The 23,174-nt window shown below is 43.4% G+C and overlaps 1 protein-coding gene across 6 annotated transcripts in view; it reads left to right on the top strand.

Annotated features, from left to right (window-relative positions):
* The first annotated feature begins 3,041 nt into the window (after positions 1-3,041).
* The window catches only part of PTPRZ1 (protein tyrosine phosphatase receptor type Z1), a 117,316-nt gene continuing 97,183 nt past the window's right edge, over positions 3,042-23,174 (top strand). For 3 of the 6 annotated variants that reach the window (XM_081211355.1, XM_081211356.1, XM_081211357.1), the window contains exon 1: positions 3,043-3,371. In XM_081211355.1, the coding sequence (XP_081067481.1) occupies positions 3,305-3,371 (67 nt within the window). In that variant the 5' untranslated portion in view covers positions 3,043-3,304. Of the gene's footprint in view, positions 3,372-23,174 lie in introns of all 6 variants that reach the window. The other 3 variants (XM_081211358.1, XM_081211360.1, XM_081211359.1) reach the window with 3 other exon arrangements.

Below are 23,174 nucleotides of genomic sequence, written 5' to 3' on the forward strand. Positions count from 1 at the left end.
CACCCTCCCATCACTGTGTGCTGCCACCGTCACCCTGCCGCCTTACCTTTGGCACTCAGATGCCACCACAGTGGCTAGGATAGGACCTGTGCCTCCAGAGCCTCTGTTGGGGCCCACTGGGGCAGTGGATGGAGGCCACACAGCAGACAGAGAACCTGCAGCAGAAGTGCTGGCCCTGGTCTAGGTGCCACAGTGGCACCGGAGCACATGTGCACACACCATGCTGCGATGTCATGATGTTACAGCAACGTGATGTCATGACATTGCGGCGGGCATATGCTGGGTACCCACAGTGTGGGACCCAAGTCAGTGTCGCTGTCTAGGGGGAACTGAACAGAGACTTCTGTCCAGGGCCCACACTGGACAGCTGGGGAGGTTAATCTGTGTGATGGAGATAAAAGAGACTATAAAGTGGATTTTCCATGTACAGTTAAATAAGGTATAATGCAGGATGTGGTAGGATCGATGATGATTTTTACTTACCAAGAGTGGGGATTCAGATGGTTACTGAACGCTTGCCATGGAGAGATTCAGTGGTTAGACCATTTGCAGATACCGTAAGACAGACATAGTCAAGGGAATCATAGCAAAGCTGAATTAAACTGCTTCCCCTACAGTTCCATTAGGTGAACCAAGCAATCTTTTATCTCTTGTATGGACTTGCATAGAAAATTAAGTCATAGATAAGAACAGCTTGTCATCTGAAGCGGAGTTTTCCCGATGAGCTTGTTCTGTCTCTCTGGACGCTCAGCCCTTCTCATCAAATAGGAGAGCCTTTAAGATGTTTCAGGGTATGAAAACCCACTTTGCTGTCTTATGGCAAAGGGAGCTCACGCTGATCAGAGATCTTGGGCTACTGCCGTCATAGTGACATCTTGCATAGCTCCCCCTTCTGGCCACTGGATTTTTGCTTTTTGAAATATGGCAATTCTAGAAGAAATAAGTAAGAAAGTCATGATAAGAACTAAGTTACTGAGGGATGAGCATCCAAGTCATGAAGCCAAAATAAATCAGCTGGTCTGCAAGGTTGTTGAAATAATTCTCCTCCACCCCTGGTCTCTGAGCAGCCAAATATATATGTGCACTTTCAATAAAGCTTTGTTGCCTTGATAACGTTACTGCTCCAGTAAAGTACTGGTGCTCCATTTTGTCTTGGCTATGATTAATGTAGACAAGGCAGCCCAAGCAGGGGCTGGAGAACCCCACATGGAATCGCCTTTGAGTTGGCAGCTGAGAGTTGATCACAGCCCCTCTCATTGCCTCTTTTACGCTCTTGATTAGAAGATGATACCCAGCTCTCCCTCTCATTTAAATCAGAACCAGTGAAGGTGGTGAATGTCCTGTGTGAGTGTCTGGAGGCATCTGGAGGACGGATGACGGCTAACGGATTGAGGTTGAATCTGGACAAGACAGAAGTATTGTTTCTGGGGGACAGGGGAAGGGCAGATGTTTCTTGAATGGAGAATGGCTAAACCAGAATGTGAAGCTTTCTCACACTTGTTGGGATTCAAGAGAATGGTGCAAACTTAATTTGGCAGCTTCATTTTTAAAATGAGTGGTGCCAGAGTTTATGTCAAACTCCTCCTTATCTTGATGTCCGAGGGCTGCTAACAGTTGCGATAATTCAGGAAGCACCCTAAGGGCAGAATCCCATGTGTCCAATTGCTGTAAAAAGGATAGTAAGAAGATCCACACTCACAGAGTGAAGCCAGCTCTATGGGCTACCATAGCCTTTGCTCATCACTAATAGAGGCTGAAATATAAGGCTGCCATACGTCCCGACATTACAAGGATTTCAAAGGTGGTGCTTTTTCTTGGATCTTAGGCAAGTCAATTGGAAATTTGTGTGTGTGTTGAAAAAAAAAAAAAGCTCAACAACTTTGGGATTAAAAAACTTTGGGTCTTAAAAAAACCTTCAAGAACTTTGGGGTTTTCCTTTAAAAATTTCATCAATTTTGGGGTCTTCCTAAAAAATGATCAAAAACTTTTGGGGCGTACTGGTTTATGAAATATGGCAACCCTACTGAAGTACCTCTCATAGGTCTGTGGGGAAATGACCCCATGGGACAGAATCATAGCTGTCAACTTTTCTCTTTTTTAAGGGAAATTCCCTTAAAACTGAGAGCCAGTGTGGTGTAGTAGTGGTTAAGAGCAGTAGACTCGTAATCTGGTGAACCGGGTTCGGGTCTCTGCTCCTCCACATGCAGCTGCTGGGTGACCTTGGGCTAGTCACACTTCTCTGAAGTCTCTCAGCCCCACTCACCTCACAGAGTGTTTGTTGTGGGGGAGGAAGGGAAAGGAGAATGTTAGCCACTTTGAGACTCCTTTGGGTCATGATAAAGCAGGATATCAAATCCAAACTCTTATTATTATTATTCCGGATAGGATTCCTCGCAAGAAAAGGGAAAAGTTGACAGCTATGGACAGAATGTGGGGCTGGCTCTACCATTAGAAAGAGTGAGGAAGCCTTTAGGCAGCTGATCCCGGGGAGCCGTTCCCAGAGGTGGATTTAGGGGAGCAGGACCAGTTAGGTCACAGTGGGCGCCGAGCTTGGGTGGGGGCACAAACTATGATTCTGAATGGAGCATGAGAGGCAGAGGAGCGCGGTACTCTCGTGTGTCCGGGAAATTCCGGACACATGGCAGGGCGAAAAATCTCCACCTCATCTTTTCCGCAAGCTCTGAGGTAGCGCCTCTCTTCGTCTCCTGCTTTCTTGAGGGGAGAGGAGCGTGAGAGACTTGAAGAAGCAGCTGCAGCAGCAACGGCGGCGGCGGCGAGGAGCAAGAGCCCCAAGGAAGGATGCTCGGGGTCCCTGCCTCCCGCCTGGTTTTCAGGCGCTCTCTTTCACCTCACGCGGGGCGCTTCTCGTCTCGCCCCCCGCCTCGCGCCTTCCCGCCAAACCTTCCCCCTCCCCGCGCTTTGCTCCTTCTAAGTCGCGCTCGCGCGCCAACTCCGCCTGCGTCTCGCGCGCAGCTCTTTTCTTCCAGCGTAGCGCGCGCGCGAGCTAGATGCGTCCCCCCTCCTCCTTCCTCGCAGCTACGCGCAGACGCGCACGCGCAAACACCGGCCGCGCGAGCTGCAACAGCGCTCTCTCGGAGCGCATTTGGTCCGAGGAGGCTGCGAAGTCCCTCGCGGAGAGAGAGAGAGAGTCTTCGGCGGGGATTATTTCGTTCTCTCTCTCGCTCGCTTCCTTCCCCATCGGGCGTAACGCCCTCCTTAGCCCGGAGAGAACCGAGCGAATAGAGGGCGGTGTTTTTCTTTTCCATTTCGAGGGGAGGAAAGCAGCAGCCGAGACGGTGTGGAAATGCGAATCCTCCGGCGCTGGCTGCTCGCGTCCCTGCCGCTCTTCTTCTTCTGCCTCTGCCGACTCGGTGAGTGTTTGTGGCGCGTGAGGGAGGCAACTTCGCCCGGCGTCGCCTCGCCTCCAGCCTCACGGGCCCCGGGGCGGGAGGTCCCCTCTCTCGAACCGGGGGGTCTGCCATTCCCCTCGCTCCCAAACTTGAGCAAGACTTCTCGGGATGTGCGCGGAGCCTGAGGTGCAGGGCAGCCATTCCGTCGCGTGTGAGTGGAAGGGAGGGAGAGCCCCTGAGGGAACAAGAAGAGGAAGGAAGAATAAGAAGCACCTGCTGTTTCCCCAGGGTCTCTCATGAAGGAAGCTCGGGCCAGCCTGAACCAACTCCGAGGGACCGAGGTCCCTTCAGAACCCCCCATAAAATATTTGAGCTCCCCCAAATTGATGGGCATCGCCATTCGAATGAGGTGCATGCTCCGATTCTTGCGATCGATTATGTGGGGCGGGGCTTCACCCCTCTTATTTTATTCAGGTTGGCACCCTCCCCTAAGATTCCAAGTTCTAGGGGCTGAGGGATTTCCCCCCCCCCTCCAATAAAATATTTGAGGGGGCCGCTCCCCCCCCCCAGTTGATGGGCATTGCTATTGAATGGTGTGCGTGCACCGGATCGATTGTGTGGGACGGGGCTTACCCATGGGCATAGCCTGGGGGGGCAGAGAGGGGCAGTTGCCCCCCCCCGATAATAAAAATGCATAGCAAACTGAGGTTCTGCCTCCCGTATCAAAAATCCTGGCTATGTCCATGGGCTTACCCCCCAATATTTTATTCAGGTTGGCACCCCCCCCCCGTAGAAGCCAACTTCTAGGGGCTAAGGGATCTTTGCCCCCCCCAATAAATATTTGAGGGGGGCAATTCAAATGCCGATTTGATTATGTGGGGCAGGGCTTGCCCATGGGCATAACCAATGGGGGCAGGGAGGGGCAGCTGGCCCCCACCAATAATAAATAAAAATCAATAAGAATGCATTAGCAAACTGAGGTTCTGCCCCCGCCCCAACAAAAGGCCTGCCCCTCCTAACAAAAATCCTGGCTATGTCCATGGGCTTACCGCCATTGTTTCATTCAAGTTGGCACCCTCCCATAAGAGCCAATGTCTAGAGGCTGAGGGGTCTTCACCCCCCCAATAAAATATTTGAGGAGACTGGGGCTCCCAAAATTGATGGGCATTGCCATTCAAATGGTGTGCATGCACCACGTAATGTGATCAACTATGAGGGGCGGGGTGTATCTGTGCTCCCCAAGTATTTTATTCAAGTTGGCACCTGTGCACCCTCCTGACCTCCTGCTCCAGGCGGGGTGCCCCTGTTTCTCTCCAGAATTGCCAGCAGACACATCGATTGGGAGGAAGCTGGGGGAGGGGGCTCCTTCCCCCTTCCTTTTGCCTTAACTGTGAAACCACAAGGGAAAGCCTCGCTTGGTTGCGTTGCAGAGCAGGAAGGAAGGATGCCCCCAAGGCATAAGCTGTGCACAAGGAAGCAGGGACATGGGGGGCAGGGGGCGGGGAGATGCTGCTGCTTCAGCCATTTGTTCTCTGCCTAGCCAGGCAGGAGGAAGCGCTCCTGTTGGCATCTGCACATGACATAAGGAAGAGAGAGAGAGAGGGAAGGAAGAGAGTCACTGAATGAGAAATTGCCTACAGTCCAAACAACGCGTTGGAAACAGGCATCGACCTGCCTGTGCAATGTGCTCTGTGTTGGATTGCACTGCGTGTTCGGGCAGTTGTCATTGAGTAGCAACCGCAAGCCACGAATGTGAGAGCTGTTGCCATTGACATGAATGACACTTGTGTCCAATGAGGTTGGGGGTGGGGGTGTCATAAGTGGGATGCAGTGAGAGCAGGCGAGGGTGGGAATTTCTCGAAGGAATCGTGTCAAATAGATGAGCTAGGCGTGCGAGCAAAACAACTAACTGTCCTATCATGTACACGAAAGCTCATACCAATAACAAACTTAGTTGGTCTCTAAAGTGCTAATGGAAGGATTTTTTTTTATTTTGTCCAATAAATGTAAAATGAAATGAAATACGCGGCCGGGTTGTTATTTGCATGGAACATATAATGATGTCTGTGGTTACATTATTAGCGTTTGCCAAACAGAGGACTGGAGCATATTGCTTCCTGTGCTGTGAGTGAAAGTAAATATTTCCTGCAGTCATTTATACCCATGTCCAGTTTTACAACAGTTAAAGTAGATATTAACCTACATTTTTGTCCAATAGGTGCTGCTGCTTTTGGTTCATTAAACCTTTGTAAACTGTAAGGGATCAGTGTCATATACCAGCTATGCAAGAGATGCCATTATATTAAATGTATGATTTATTGCACATATAAAAGTAATCTGAGTTCCCATTTTGAAGACTGCTGGAAGGGCTTAATTTGTAGCTAACTGTGACTGGTTCAACAGAGGTTACATTAAAATGACTTGAGTAATTTAATGCCATTCTTATTGTTACTATTAAGTGCTTGGGGTTGATTCTTTACAAAGAGGTCATTTTAATGAAATTAGTATGTCCACAATTGTAGGTCAAAATAGTAGCAGAAATCCACCAACTGAAGTCAGTGGCAAACTCAACAGTATTTGAAATTTATTTATTTCCTCATAATGAGGAAATGATAGTTTTTGTCTGCATCTGTTGCTTGCAACCTTAATATTACAGGAATATTTATTTAGCCTTATTTTTAAAAAGCCTGCTTTTTCTGTAGCTTTATATTATAAATCATCTTAGTTAAAAGGCGTAAAACAGAACCTTGAGTTTTGCAGACTTGATGAAACATTTCCTTACTGAAGATCCTCAAAGCTTACATTGAAAAATAGAATGCTAATTTGTGATATGTGAATATGAAACTTGGACATACTAAAACGTACAGCGCCAATAAGATCAAGAGTTTTATTCATACATCAGGTGTAACATTAGCTATATACATCTGAAGGCCCCTGATTATTTTTCAAATATGACTCAAGGGACTATAGCAGTTTGTTTCATCTCAGTGTTAGTCTGTTGTTGATCCTCTTGAGTGAGAATGACTTCTATACTGAACTATGGGATTGTTCCCCTGAATGAATATACTGTACCAAGTACTGGAGTATCATAGTAAATTCGGATGCTCATTACCTGTTACTGTTTTCTAATCTATGCAATATTTGCACTTTGCCTAACATTTGGTTTTGTATTTTTTAAAATCATTTTTTTAAAAAAGTCTAGTTCCAATATTATTGAGGAAATCTTTGTGTTTGTGCACATGGGGCATACATATAACCTCCTTGAGTCCCATCTGGGGAAAAGGTGTGATATAAATAAATATATAGTAACTACTTGGTGGGGACGTGGGTGGCGCTGTGGTCTAAACTACTGAGCTTAGGACTTGCCGATCGGAAGGTCAGCGGTTCGAATCCCTGTGACGGGGTGAGCTACCGTTGCTCGGTCCCTGCTCCTGCCCACCTAGCAGTTCGAAAGCACATCAAAGTGCAAGTAGATAAATAGGTACCGCTCTGGCGGGAAGGTAAACAGCGTTTCTGTGCGCTGCTCTGGTTCACCAGAAGCGGCTTAGTCAAGGCTGGCCACATGACCCGGAAGCTGTTCGCCGGCTTCCTTGGCAAATAAAGGGAGATGAGCGCCGCAACCCCAGAGTTGTCTGCGACTGGACTTAATGGTCAGGGTCCCTTTACCTTTAACTATTTGGTAATACTAGCATGAAAAATGTTTGCCATGACGATGCTGAAGACTGTGGTGATTTGATTGATCATGATATGTAGACTTAGTTCATGGTACATTGTTGCAATTTCATTTGCTTCATTTCAGTGCAACTTTTTTTCTTCGTTTTGTGTTGTGTTGCTTATAATATACTTGTATGAAATATCCTCCTCTTGGGAACACCATTATTCATATCTTCAGCTGTGCTGTGTAAATGAATGTGTGGGTGTTTGGCATCCTTACTAGTCTTTTGCCTCTCCCCAGTCTTAAATCTCTGGAAAGTATTGCCCGGTTGCACATTAATGGCCAGCGGTAACTCCTCAACTGAATGATCTTTTGTACTGTCTTTGTTTATTTCTCTCCATTGAGACTGGTTGGGGCCTATTTAGTGAATCTTGACCATATGAAAATAAATGGCAGTGCACAGATTAAACCAGAGGGTGAGCAAAAGGTCAAGAATGATACAAATGATATGTTAAGTTTCACCCGCAAATACTGCTGAGATCAGATTCAGAGGGTTTATATCTACCCCACCCCACCCCAAATGACAAGTCTCTCCAAATCCACACTGTTTGCTGGAGTACAAAGAAAATTACTAACAATTTTACATTAGATTGTTGCAAGACATTTGAAAAGCTGAACAAACGAAAACAGTATGTGGACACTATGTATAAGAAATGAGACAGCATAAAGTTTGCAATTGTTAGTATGTTGCAATAATTTCCATAGAGCAATGTTATTTACTCTTACAGTATTTGGATACATTTGCCACGTCATATAAATAGTTCATTTTAGAAACAGTGGTGAGTGGATACAGTGGTACCTCGGGTTACATACGCTTCAGGTTATATATGCTTCAGGTTACAGACTCCGCTAACCCAGAAATAGTACCTTGGGTTAAGAACTTTGCTTCAGGATGAGAACAGAAATTGGGCTCCAGCAGCGCGGCAGCAGCAGGGGGCCCCATTAGCTAAAGTGGTGCTTCAGGTTAAGAACATTTTCAGGTTAAGAACGGACCTTCGGAACGAATTAAGTACTTAACCCCAGGTACCACTGTACTATAATGCAGCCTCTCCCAACCTGGAGCTCTCCTCCAAATGTTGCGAAATCATAGAATCAGAGGTGGACTCTGAGGATCATCTACTAGTTCAACCTAAATATGCAGCTGTCCCATACAGGGATTGAACCTGTAACCTTGGTGTTAGTAGTACCACGCTCTAACCAGCTGAGCTATCCTTATGTTGCTGTACTACAATCCCCATCACCCTGGCCATGCTGGCTGGAGCTGATGGGAGTCCAGCAACATCTGGAAGGGACAAAGTTGTAATCATGAACTGATACAATGCCCCCTGTTTCCCCTCACAGCATTCTTCAAAGTGCTTGAGTCACTTACACCCCAATTGGCAACCTAGTTGTGCTAAAGTACAGTATTGAATTTCAGCCTATTTAAGAACTGGTTCCCCCCCCCCAAAAAAAAAGGCCTGAAAAGGGCTTAAATCTTACTTTGGTTCCCTTCATTGTCTTTGCATCTGACGTAGTTTCCATTGAATACTGTGGGATTACTGCAAAGTAATTAGTTTGAGAACTGTCATCTTAGCAAGTCTTGTTTTCCTTCTTTCTTGCACTTGTCATTTAAATGGTCAGTTCCCACTGTGGCTGCTCTAATTAGGAATTTAAGGGCGAGAAGGTTCAGCTCTTTTGCTGACAATTTCAATTTATCTTGAAACAGTGTTCTTCAAGTCTTCCTTCGAGGGTTGGACGACTGAGTCGGTTCCAGAAATCGAGTATCACAGCTGAAAGCCTTATTCTTAAAACTTCACGCACCATTTGTGAGCTTTCCCAGTATTGCACCTCTCTTGTCACTGTGCTTATAAACTCATCTCATTAAGACAAGTTCTGTTTGAACACACCAGAGGGTTCTGCATAAGGAAACATAAATCAACAGGAAGAAAATCTTTAAAACGGAAAGTCTTTAAAGCTATAAGCTAAAAGTAAGCAAAGTAAAAAAATAATAATGTACTCATCACTGTACAGGTAGCTCTTTCAAAGAAACTTAACTAGTAATATATACAGGTCTTTTTAGCCCCCAAAACTTCTGAAGTATTTTTGCGAAGGCACACTGCCCCTGTTTTAACAAAGATTTCAGATAGAAATGAACTTGCTCTGCAGAAAATGTGGGCAAGGAGTATGAAAGGGTGAGTTTACAAGTCACCTTCAGAAAATAATTCAGTGAGGCTAATGAGGTTACTCCAGACATGGGAATATTGCACCCTAATCTCTTGTTTAGTTTCTGATATTGCACCTCTTTGTTTCTGATGTCATAATAATCCTAAAGGCAACTTAAATAAGTTTTTTTAAAAAAACATATCCCATGGTGAAATCTATATAGAGCAACATCTATGCACAAGGAAGTGTATGGAAGTAACATTTATGCACATCCAAGTTGTTCTGCCCATCACATCAACACATCCTTAAATAATGAAGCAATCAGACTAAATCTGGGGGAATAAAGTAGGATGCCATAGTTGGGTTTTAGACTGATTTACATCCAGTCCTCCCCTGATTAGGAACAGTTGTCTTCCCAAGTGCATCTACTTAACGTGGTGGCTGTAATCAGCACTTTAAGCTTATCGTGTGGAGGGTCTCTGCAGCATGGGGAGCGTTATTCATGGTCTTCTGGCAGTGGTAATAATGTTAATACAATTATTTATGCAGCATGTTTTCTAAGTGCTCAAAGCACTTTGTGTATATTATGCCTGATCCAGACTTTGTCATGCTTAGAACAAGTCCATTGAAATGAATTGGCCTTTTCTGGTACTGTTATTCCCATATTACAAATGAAGGCTGTTAGGTTGAGATATTGCAGCTTACCTACAGTCACCTATAGTTCTTACCTCGTTCTCTTAATCACTATACTTTTATAGTTTTTGAAAAAACTGACCTGATGTCTGAGATACCTTTCCCTTGGCTGGTTGATGGAAGTTCCACTTCAAGATCATGAAAGCAATCCACATAACATCAGTGATCCATCAGATAAACCACTGCAGATGTAATAACCTCCTTGTGGAGCTGCCATGGAGGCTATTCCTAATGCTTCTGTGTTCAGGCCAATAATATACACAGCTAACAGAGATGTAATTCTCATTTCCATGGCAGTTTCTCTTAACCCATATGTGCTTCTTAAGGAACACACTACAGCGGTACCTCGGGTTAAGTACTTAATTCGTTCTGGAGGTCTGTACTTAACCTGAAACTGTTCTTAACCTGAAGCACCACTTTAGCTAATGGGGCCTCCTGCTGCTGCCGCGCTGCCGGAGCACAATTTCTGTTCTCATCCTGAAGCAAAGTTCTTAACCTGAAGCACTATTTCTGGGTTGGTGGAGTCTGTAACCTAAAGCGTATGTAACCCGAGGTACCACCGTACTATAAAACAACCCCAGTCCCACACTACTTACTTTCTAGCAGTTTACTTGACCCTCACTATAGATAAAATGCGACTTCAGGGCTTTGAAACTTTTATCACAAAACAAACAAACTGGTGGCAATGGTCGCCACTGGCTCAGTTTTTTTCATAGTATATCTGAAATTCAGAATTCTTTCTAGGCTTTCTGGAACCTGTGGAACAGTGGCAGTGTTGAACCCAATGTAATAAATTAGGTTGTGCAGCAAGATTATCTGGTATTACTGTTAAAGTAGCCATAGCAAGATCACACCACGTTAATAATACAGTGGGGGGGAGAGATTGAGTATCATAGAGTCTGGAATATTTTCCAAAATGACAACTATCTTAGCAAAAGTATTGTGATGCTTTAATGACTAATTCATCTATTATAGCACAAGTTTTCATAGACTAGAGTCCATCAGATGCATGAAGTGTTACCCTATGTTGGCAGCTGTAGACGGGAAAAATGTAAACAGGTGAGGTGGGCAGGGACTGCAATGCAGTACAATGCAAACAAACCAGATTGACATTATGTTAAAGCTTAAATGCATTTGAAGTAAGGACAGTAAACATTCATACACCAGTGTTGAAAATGACTTATCAACGACATGATTTTTATATTAATTAATATCTGTAATGGAATTTTAAAATCATCTTGGTTCAGGCCACAGGTGATAGAACTGAACTTCATTAGTTGTAATTCGGTGGTTTTGTGCTGGAGTCGTTTTTGGAAGTTGAAAAATATGTTATATTGGCATGTACCACTCTGTGCTTTATCACATCCTCACATATTTTTTTTAGAGCTCAACACTTACTGCTGCATGTAAGTGGCTATTCCAGTATAATTACCCAGTAATTACCCATAAAGTAGACATTTCCAAACAGTATTCACTAAGTTCATTTGAGTTTTTTCCTGCTTCCTCACGAAGGAAGAATTGCTGTTCAATTTCACAGGAAATTCCATGTGTCTACAGTGTATTATTCTGGAGTCTGCCTTCTTTTCATCAATGTATTTTCACACAGTCATTATAATTGATCCCCCTAGCACTTCTTCATGTTCTAACGTCAGGGAGTGATCAGGAGGATATGACAAGAGCAGTGGCAAATGGTTAGGAATGATGGAAGATGTAGTCCAGGCATAGGCAAACTCAACCCTCTAGATGTTTTGGGACTACAACACCCATGATCCCTAGCTAACAGGACCAGTGGTCAGGGATGATGGGAGTTGTAGTCCCAAAACATCTGGAGGGCCGAGTTTGCCTATGCCTTCTGTAGTCCAATAGCATCAAGAGGGCTATATGTTCCCCTTTACTACAATAAGGCAACAGCAAATGCAGGTAGGTATTAATCTCAATCCAGTTAAGAGCAGCACAAAAAAGCGCTTATATCTTCAGTACCTCCAACCACCCACATAGTCCATGGCATAAGAATTCACACATATCAACAGTGGCCATGCATCCCATCTCTCACCTGGGCTTTGCCTAGAGTATCCTCAACCCTGGCTTCTCCTTCTCTCAGGGACCCTAAAAGCACCCATGCTACACCTCCCACTTCAAGCTGGGTGTTTGGCCAACGTGTTAAATACCCTAATGTGCATGCGGTCTACTCATGCAGAGTGTTTCCATGTAAGATAAGGTCCTGGTAGGCCCAGTCTTCCCCCATGGCAATGCAGGCATTCTATGCATATAGGACTGCTTCACACACTGGCTAAATGCATGACTGGCATGGGGAATTGCCAGAATGCTAGGTGGCAGAGGGGCATAGCCACCAGGGATGACCCCACTCTCCTATGAGGGATGCTGTATGAGCATCTCTATTGTCAAGGCTTTTTTCCAGCCAGAAGTCAGTTCTGGCACCTCTCAGGTGGGTGCCATTGCCATTATAAGAGAACAAGGGAGGCTTTTGTGTTGAGTTCCAGCATCTCTTTTTCTAGAAAAATAGCACTGTGTGTTGTGATAAAAAAATTATAGGGTTTTGCATCAGCATAACTAAAGGGTGTCCAAATGCCAGCTTTATGTATACAACTTCAGTACACGGGTTTTGTTTGCAATGCTATAAGCATCTATGGTACAGAAGGTGGACTGTACTTGTTTCCTAAAAAATTGGGACAGGAGAGGTACTTGAAAAGGCTGAAACAGAACAGTAGAGAGAAGATACAATTCCCAACATAGTTGCAAACCTAGGTATGTAATAACTACAGAAGCTATTAGTATGTGAATTACTGGGAGGTAGACACCTTTAGTGCTGTTGCTGTTTAGCAACGAGGAGCATTGATAGGAAGGCATGGGCAAAAATAGAGCATGAAAAGCAAAGGGGAGGAGATAACAGATGGAGATACAGAGACAGAACAATAAGGGACAGGGAATAAAACAGATGAACTGAGAGAAGAGAGACTACAGAGATAGCGCACAGGTTTTAAAAGAAAGCTAAAGGAGAGTAGGCTACAAAGAAAACACTGAGAGTGGAATTGCTTGCCCAATGAAATGATCTCCCCTTTCCTCCCCCTGCTTGCTACTTGGGGTGGGAAGACGTAGGGGGAGGGGAAAGCCCCACTGCACCAGCAGGAGTTCTTGCACTGGCTTCTTCTAACAGAAATGGATAGCTGAATCTGGCTCTCAGTGACAAGAATGTGTTGCCATGGTGGATATAGCAGTGAAGCTCTTTTTATTTGGTAAAAATGTAAAAGTGGGTGGCAGAGTAATCTGCAGAGTGCTGCTGCTGTAGATATTTATGGCTACAGGTGTTGCTGTGACAGTAGCTCCTTTTTATCCTGGAACAACCAGAGCAGTGCAGTTTTGCACTGATCATTTTGTTGGTCTTTGTTCTCACAGGTTTTTAATCCCAGCACCCATTCATGTGACCCACTTTGAAAATTAGGGGTTACTGATCTCAGATGTTATTAGCAAAATTAAAGTCACATATTTTGTGCATGTGAAGAATTCTGGCTTGGTTAGAGAATTAATAAAACTTCAATCGTCCACCCAATTAAGTCAGCTCTGTCCTAAGGATATCAATGGAACTAAATTGACTTAGAGCCTAACACTTCCGTTAAGTGATGTCTAGATAGCTCTGAAAAGTTGTTGCAGAAAAAGTAACAACTTTAAATATTTTATCTCTGGTAATGCAGAATGAAGAGAGAAAAAAATCACTAGAAAGTTTTTGGAAAATGAAAAAAATAGTGTCCCGCAAATATCAACATGCAGCTCTAGTTTTCTTCTTTCAATTGCTTTGTGTACTAAACATTGTATACAAATAAATGCACCCAGATGTATCTTGATGAATAAAGACCTGTTTCTGTGCACACAGTGATAGAATTTCACACACAGTCATTAGTGTATGTAAATTTTCTTGGCAAGACTTTAGGCGTTTCCTTTCTGTTGCCTTGAATGTTGTATATTAGCTAATTTCAGTATTCCAGCAGTCAGTGGAAAAGCTTTAATTTGAATTTAATAGGAATGGCTTCCTTCAAGCAATTTAAGTCTTAAGAGGGACATTGTTTAGCACAGACTATCCACTGAACCTCTGGAACACTGAAAATTAAAAATATTGAAAGCTCATGTTAAATACCAATGCAAGGAAGGTCTCTGGTCATCTTTGCCAGGTTCAGCCTCTTCTTCCCTACTTCTCTTCCAGTGGATATTGACTAGACCTGGAAGCACAGTGCAGCACTGTTTTGGCTTAACTCAGTCCTATAGGTAGCTATTTACTCAAGGCGAGTAATAATAGCTTCCATACCATGGGTGGTATCCATCTAAGTTTTACCCAGAGAAGACCCCTGAAATTAATGAGCATGACTAAGTTAGGACATGCCTTTTTGTGGCTTTGTGAAGGTAGCCATAGGTGTGAATGGGGAAGAACCATCATTATTATATACTGCACACATAATAGAACTGAAGGGACTACTAAAAATGGTGGAAGGAATAAGTCATATTCTGCCACACTCCTCATGCTGCCTAGGGAGAAGCCTCCAAAACTGAGGATTGGCTAGGATAACAATCCTCACCATATCTTCTTTAACTCTTATTCCCTTTTAACTGTGGCCAAAGGTACCTAGCAGTACTGCTCTGTGAGTTGCTGCAAGGGAGGCTATGCAGTAAAACAAAAATTCTGAAGATTATGATTGAGTTCTTTCTGCCCAGATCATAATGACCACTCACATTATACAAAGCTTATAACCCACCCACTCTCAGCAGCCAGAAGCCTCATAGCCAGACACTGGAGGCACCTGTCAGGAGTAAATATGGACCAATGGTATCAAATTGTATGGGAAACAGTCTTACTAGAAAAGCTATAAACTGAAACTGAGACGGGGACAAATAGAAGAGGACGCCTTCATTCCGGTATGGCTCCCCTTTATCACATACACAGCCCAACAAGACAACAACAAGAATCCACCAACAGCATATGAATCAGTGTGGCTTACCTGACCCAACAAGCCCTCCCCCCATCACAAATGCAAACAAACCCCACTGCAGACAACCAACCACACCCTGCCCACATGTACACTATACAAAATAATATAAGCCTCACCACCCCTCCTCTCCCCCCTCTTCTTCCCCAACTTTATACTGTACTCAACACTTCTTCTTGTTCTTCGGCGATCACTCGTAGCCAGGTAAGATTGTCTTCCATAAACACGGTTTTAACAATGAGTCTGTAAGTGACTGTGGAGGCCAATTCTGGACCCACACGTCCTTCCACAGTGGGGACATTGGTTCCTGGGCAGGAATTGGTCGTGGTGTGGATTTGCCAAGCGTACCTTCCTCTTAGCATGTTTCTCCCTTGCGTTCTGAGTTCGAGTGTCTTCAAAGTCTATGAAACCTTTACTCAAACACTAATGCCTCACAACAAATGTAACTGATTTGTACAACCTGAAAAAGAGAGACAAGGCATGTACTTTGGTGTAAACCAAGAAAATCTTTACTAAAAGTAAATTTTAAAAAAGAAAAAACAGTTACATTAATAGGGTAGGTCCTGAAAACACATACTTCAGGTTCTTGAGCAGGAACTAGGCTCCCCATTAGCCACCGAGGCCACCTGAGCTTTAAGCTCCTTGGATCCAAGAGTGCCTCCAAGCAGTAAACTTGCTCCTTCCAGGATAGTAAAGCCCTGTCCCAAACAGGCCATCTTTTTTCCTCTCAGAAGGACCAGGGAGACTAGGTTAAGATTAAGTTCACTGGCTGACCTTGAGCTAGACACTATATCTCAGCCTACCACATCTCACAAGGTTGCTGTGAGAATAAAGGGCGAAAGAATGAGAGGCATTTAGCCACCCAGAGTTCCCGGGAGAAAGAGTGGGATAAAATATAACAAATATATAAATATCTATTCATAGCCTTTCCTAGAGTTTGTTATGCCACCATATTGGGACTGAAGCGGCTGTTGACATTTCCCTCCCAGTTTGTCACGAACAACTTCATTTATTTCTGTAGGGGCTTTAGCATCCCCTGTTAAATGTCTGTTTTATCACTGTGGGGGTTATGTAAGAAGGAATATTTTCAAGCGTTTTCAGGTGAAAAAGATTAATCTGGGCACTTCAGGCAGCCTCACTGAAGTCTATTGGAGTAATCTGGAATAAAAATGTAATATATAATTCATAAACCATGAACATCTGTAACCTGTTTCAAAGAAGCACGTGGCTCCTGAAACTTTTAAGAGCTGCAAGCACATATTGTCATATTGTACTGATACTGCAACAACAACAGCAACTGAGGGAAACAATAATTTTCACATTAAGTTGTCAATTGTTCTGTAAAATTGTTGTTTACTGCACCACTGCGTCACCATTTTCCGTGAGAGTTTTCAGCATTTGGCATCTGTTGGTTAAGGCAAGAGATCAAACTTCAGTAGTCAGCAACTGAATACAAAATGGACTCAACAGTTGTCATTCAAGTGTTCATACAAATAAGTTTAGCTTAGGAATTATTCTCTTTCTTCATTCACGGCCAGTAGGTCTATACAAAAAGATTCGGGGTGCTGCTGCTGCTATTTAATTCTCAGCGCTTCTGTGCCTTTTCTGAATCATGCTGTCTGCTGTGGGATTTGTTTTGTAGGAATCTTGCAGAGAAATGTTCCTACCATGAGCCAGTAGTCTTTATTATCTGCACAGAGGGAGCTCCAGCTTTCCCCTTCATGGCAACGTGACTGCAGTGAACAATCTGCTGGAGGTTTTTCTGACTCACGGTGTCATCTCCTAGAGCGCAAGCCTCAGAGGAAACGTGGGGATGGGAAAGATAAATTTATACATCCATATGTACCCATGTGAATGTGTGTGCAAATGTGCTAAATGTCCCCCAAATATTCAAATGTTTACAATAGCTATACAAATGCAGTAGGTCGATTTTGTACCTGTTGTAGTTCTCAAAGTGGGATGGTGTGGTGTAGAATACTATCCCACTTCTTTTCAGGTAGATCTAAAACTATCCCATTTTTCCCCAAGTTATTGTAAAACCCTCTTGGGATTGATTGATTGCATATACACCCTGCTATTCCTCCCAAAGGAGCCCAGGGCAGCAAATAACAAGCAATAAAACAGTAAAAGCTTATTTTAATAATTCCAATATAGATGCAGACTGCATCTCAACTTAAAAGGCTGGTTGGAAGAGGAATACCTTCAGAAGGGTTTAATATTTAAGGAGAGGGAAATCCAAAAGGTGGATGTCATGACACTAAAGACCTGACTCCTATATTGTGTGGAACAGACGTCCTGATAAGATGATATCTGTAGGAGGCCTTCCTCGCCTGCAGAGCATAGCCATCGACTGGGTTTATAAGGGGTGGGTGATCTTCCCAGTATCCTGCTCCCAAGTTGTATATGGCTTTATAAACCACAACCTGCTGTCTCTGCCAGCTCTACAAGCAACTCTGGCTTGGGCAAGGCTAGGGAATAGAAATAAGCCCCATGGTAGCATGGTTCTTTTCATTGTGGATGCACTAATTCAAGCTTGTTAGCAAATACCGAATTTTACACAGCTATAAAGAAGAAGAAGAGGAGTTTGGATTTGATATCCCGCCTTTCACTCCCCTTCAGGAGTCTCAAAGCGGCTAACAATCTCCTTTCCCTTCCTCCCCCACAACAAACACTCTGTGAGGTGAGTGGGGCTGAGAGACTTCAAAGAAGTGTGACTGGCCCAAGGTCACCCAGCAGCTGCATGTGGAGGAGCGGAGACGCGAACCCGGTTACCCAGATTACGTGACTACCGCTCTTAACCACTACACCACACTGGCTCTGGTGTGAATTGATAACAGACCAAACGAAGTCTGTGCTAATTTGAAATGAAGCCATCCACACCCACCCCACCCACCCTTCAAGCACTGGTTTAGTAAGGTAGGGCTGTCTGGCATGATTCAGTAATGAAAAAAATAGATTCTTGTGTAATCATGACTTAGATGTGGAACTGGGTTCCTTCTGTTATTTATCAATTTAGGCTGAGGTGACCTACTTGATGATTACCAAAATCTGGGCCTTATTTTGCTTTTTGGGAATCAATGCCACCTAGTATATCTCCTGTGATCATAGGAGCCAACTTCTAGAGTCTTTGCCCCCCAACAAACTATTTGAGGGGGCTGCCCCGCAAAAGTTGATGGGCATTGTCATTCAAATGGTGTGCGTGCACTGCATCATGTGATAGATTCGGGGGGGGGGGCTTACCTGCCCCCCGCCAATATTTTATTCAAGTTGGCACCGCACCGCTGCCTGCGATTATATGGTAACAATGAAAAGGAGTAAGCCCTTTATTGCTGTGATTCAAATTACCTCTTACTAGTGATGAAGCACTATTAAGAACTGGACAGGATGTGGCACAGAGAATCTAGGTGGATGGGGAAAAACAGTTGGGAGTTTGTAACGTTTGACCTGTACTTTTATTACAGACATTGGCAGGGGGTCATGCTTATTGTAGTGTTGAGAAAGGAAAGGAACAAGGTCTTCAATGCCTTGATGTACTTACAGTCTTTCTGTTTGATCTGGAAGTAGATGCTTGGAATGAGGTTTGTTGAAGTGGAAGAAGAAGAACTCACAGAAAAGAAGGGGGAAAGATACTTTCAAGTGCCAAGTATTGCTTATAAAGCTCAACTGACATTCTCTTTAAGGATGTGTTTTCAACACAATCTTCAAATTGCTCATAAAACAAATTCGGCTAGGCTAGTATAAGCAATGTACCAAATTCTTTGCACATGGGCTGGGGAATATATGTGATTTATTGCCTACTGCATTGATGGATTCAGTAAATCATTAGCTATGGGTATTATGTCACACATGGGCAAGTGTATTCCATGTGTAATTCTGTCACGTACATATTTGTTCAATATGACAGATGCAAGCCCTGAGGAAATGAAGCATGCTTGATTTTATACTTTGGTCAATTCAAGTTTCTGTTCCTGCAAAATAATATATAAAAGCTATCTTCAACTTGGTGTAAGGGGGTTTAACAGCTATTTTAAAATCCTAGCTTAATCTAGTCCTAGAATTATGTATAGAGCTAGATTTGAGAGCCAGCTGTTAGGATTAATCCTAAGAACCTGAAATGTTCTTCAAAGTTCTGCAAGCTTCCTTCTTCCTGAAATGCTCTGCTTTCATTAGTTTTTGGCATGACTTGTTATAATTTTACACTCTGTATCATGCATATATGATTTCTAAATAAGCTGATTTTCTGTTCATTCAAGATACATGGCTTTCTGGAAAACTGTTCAGCTCTCAGGGAAAGCCTCAGGAGATAGCATGAGGAACAGAGTGTGTTGTTATGTGTCAGAAACAGGGCTAATCATCCAAAGGAATAAGCATATGTTGCCCTCTTAAAAGTCTTACTTATGTAACTATGACACTAATTCACTGCTTTTTTATTGGCTGATGTTTATAGCTATTGTGTCCCAGCTGGACTTCCATGAGGCATTGACTGTGCTGCAGGCCAGAACAATGAATCTTAATGTTCACATGATGCAGCAGCTGCAGCACGTGAACACGAGCAAGTAAAAAAGTTCAGTTCTCTATATGTCAATCCACCTCCACTTTGCTGTGTGAGATGGGATGCTATCACATACCGTATTTGGGTGTCCAGATGCACATCCTCCAACATTTCTCTGATTAAAATAGGGACTTCCTATTTAATAATAATAATAATAATAATAATAATAATAATAATAATAATAATAATATTTATACCCCACCCATCTAACTGGGTTGCCCCAGCCACTCTAGAAAGCTTCCAACATGTATCAAAGGTAAAGGGACCTTTTATTGGCTTTATTGGCCAAGGGAGCCGGCGTACAGCTTCCGGGTCATGTGGCCAGCATGACTAAGCTGCTTCTGGCGAACCAGAGCAGTGCACGGAAACCCCGTTTACCTTCCCGCCAGAGTGGTACCTATTTATCTACTTGCACTTTGAAGTGCTTTCAAACTGCTAGGTTGGCAGAAGTCCAACATGTATAAAAAATATTAAAACATTAAACTTCCCTATCCAGGGCTGTCTTCAGATGTCTTCTAAAGGTTATATAGTTGCTTATCTCCTTGGCTCGGGGGGTTGCATAACTCCACACCCTCCAACCCTCTGCACCCTCTCAAATGAAAACAGGGACATCCTAAGGAAAAGCGGGTCATTCTGGGATCAAATCAGGAACCGGGATGACTTCTTTAAACCCGGAACTTTCCCTGAAAAATAGGGACACTTGGAGGATCTGCAGATGCAGTACGTGCTGTATATTTAATAGCCGAGTAGAAAGGAGGATTTTGGGAGGTGCAACTTTTCTGATGCCCACAGCACTGTGACATGACAAGGAAGCACTTGCCTGTAGTTCCTGTCATACAAAACAATTGACTATCATGGTCCCTTCGAGCTCCATGATTTTACGATTCTATTTAAAAGTCAACAGCCACATCATAAACTGCAATATTTATGGTCTTAGTACTGCACACTGTTATATGCAATGATTGTTGCAGCTAAGGTCAACTTTTCAGAACATATTGTAGGGAAATCGCAAGACTTTGCACAGTGTTCTATGGCCCACTAGCCCCCTCTAGGCTTTTGGACAGACCCCTGCCTTGGACCCCTTTACTGGAGTACCCTGAGTTCTATCCTGGATTTTGGGGGTGGGGCAACTACCTAGCTACCCAACACCCCAGCTTTAGACTAAGGATTCAATCCAATGCCTTTTTCTGCCAAAAGTTCTGGCAATTGCAACAAGGAAGACAGGCCCAATGCATCTGCAGGCAAATTCCTTCCTGGCTATGAATATAGCAAATGAATAATTCCACAGCAAGGCCATACATATGAGCTGCCTGCCTACCTCTGGGCAGCCACAACACAGAGAAGGGGCAGGCAGGACAACTGTGTGGGTGGATCCCACAGAAGCCCAGCCCTACCACGTCCACCACCCAACCATCACCCACCCACCAGACCCCAACTGGCTCAATAAAGTTTTACATTTTGTCAGGCAATCTTGTCAGTCCCTGCAGCCAGCTGAGGCCAATGCTGATGACCAACCACACAGGTGTGCGGTGCCGTCTCATGCCCAAGATTGAGGAGGCCCAGCATGCATTGCTTGTGTGTGTTGTCATGTGCCTGGTGTATGTCACACGTGTGATGTCATATGTGCGATGCATGGCACATATGTTCTATCACATCATCGGGAGGAGACCATGCGCAGAGCGGCCTCAGTGGCCGGTGGTTCCTCTCTCATACTCAGAAGGATCCCCCAGTGCCCACATTCAGCCTCCTGTGCCCCCTCCACATTGAGGGTTCATTGCACCCTGCCAACAGATATTATTGACACAAGTTGATTACTTCTCCCTCATTTCCTCGCAAGCTCCGCCAGTGTCTGAATTACAGTGAGTGGTTTTTACATGCCAACTTGGTCACTGTATCCCAAATGTCTGCTAAATCTTTTTTTTATAACAAAATATTATACTAGGAACTTTAAAGCCTAGAATGTGGCTAGAATGGTGACTAGAATGTGGTGAAATGCAAGCTTGTGATAATTGCAACAGAAACCTTTAAATACAAAGAATGACATGGGAAGTCCACCACACAGAGACTTTTTCCTTATAAAAAATATTGAGATACACACACACACACACACACACACACACACACACTTCAGGGATGAAACAAGCTTTTCTAACATGAAGAAGATGCAAATAAAACTTTTAAAGAACAGTGTGATTATATAACAATGACCCTTGTTAGCTGCTTTTTGAGCATCTGGGACTTAAAAGTGGGGAAAATATTTTGTAAATAACTAAAAAAAAAAACTAAAAAAATTATAGAGCCATCTAAGAGTCACATCTTGATAGAATCTTATAAGTGGAAGCCCAGTGTATATAAGCTGGTTAATTTTATATTTTCTTTGGCCTCGGGATCCTGTTTCACTCACTTTTTTAAAGCCTAAAAGGACTATAAGACATCTTTTAATTTAGATTTATTAATATTTATTTATATTTTTCTCCTCCAAAGAAGTCATTAGGTTGCACTGTATGATGACACTTAATAATGAAACAATAATCTTAAAAATTCAGCTTGCATGCCTGATTTTTTTCCATTACATTATTATAAGCTCCCCATTAGATGTCAATAACCTTATAGTCATTTCCTGCTCTACCATAGGAACTGCCACCCCCTTTCTTTTCTTGTTGGAAATTACTTTGAATGAAAGGTACATTGTTCAAAACATTGCATTGCTTCATAAAACTAAACCAATGACTTAATGAAGTCAGCTGCATAATATCAGGCATGCAAATCTAATTCTATCTTGATCCATCTTTTATTATGAATTTAGTAGCACCTTTGTTTTCTGCAGACATGGTAAGAATAGGCTTTGCATTGCCAAGACTGAAAACAAATCTAAACATTTGCCCATATATTTTTCACCTGCAATATTGTTTCGGTCACTATGTAACTCAGTGTTTTGTGCTATTGCATCACTGTGTATATTGCCAATATGCCTCATTCAGGGAATTAATGCAGTTGCTTAGCTGGTCCTAACGATCTGAGTGAACTGAGTGCTTGTTGTTGATTGCTAGCACTTATTTATGGAACAAATATCACTGAGGGTAGAAACACTTTTGTGAACATCTATACGTAAGCTAGATGACTTTGCAGCTGTGGGTGACAATGCCAAAACATACGTTAAAAATTGCAGCGGTACCTCGGGTTACAAACACCTCGGGTTACAAACACTTTGGGTTACAGATTCCGCTAACCTGGAAGTAGTACCTCGGGTTAAGAACCTTACCTCAGGATGAGAACAGAAATCGCATGGCAGCTGCGCTGCGGCAGCGGGAGGCCCCATTAGCTAAAGTGGTATCTCAGGCTAAGAACGGTTTCAGGTTAAGAACAGACCTCCAGAATGAATTAAGTTGGGTTGCCCCAGGCACTCTGGGCGGCTTCCAACACATATAAAAATAATTTTTTTTTTACAAGGGTTTGAGATTTCCTTCCAGTCTCTCTTGGGGCCTTAAGCGAATACTTTGGGTCCAGATAGCACTGGCTGTCCCTAAATACACATGCTGTTGCAGGTCATATCTGGTTTTTTAAAAATAAACTTGTGTTCCTTACTAGTTTCAGGGGGAAATATATATGCATTTTTATTATTAAAATGTAAAAAGAAAAAACCACCCGTAACTACATATTTTCTGAGTATGGTGCAAAAGAGAAGTGAGGGTCAGGATACCTGAAAGAAGCAGTTAGTTAGAAAGACG

Source organism: Podarcis bocagei, assembly GCF_964188305.1.
Source record: "Podarcis bocagei genome assembly, chromosome: 10".
NCBI classification, from domain to species: domain Eukaryota; kingdom Metazoa; phylum Chordata; class Lepidosauria; order Squamata; family Lacertidae; genus Podarcis; species Podarcis bocagei.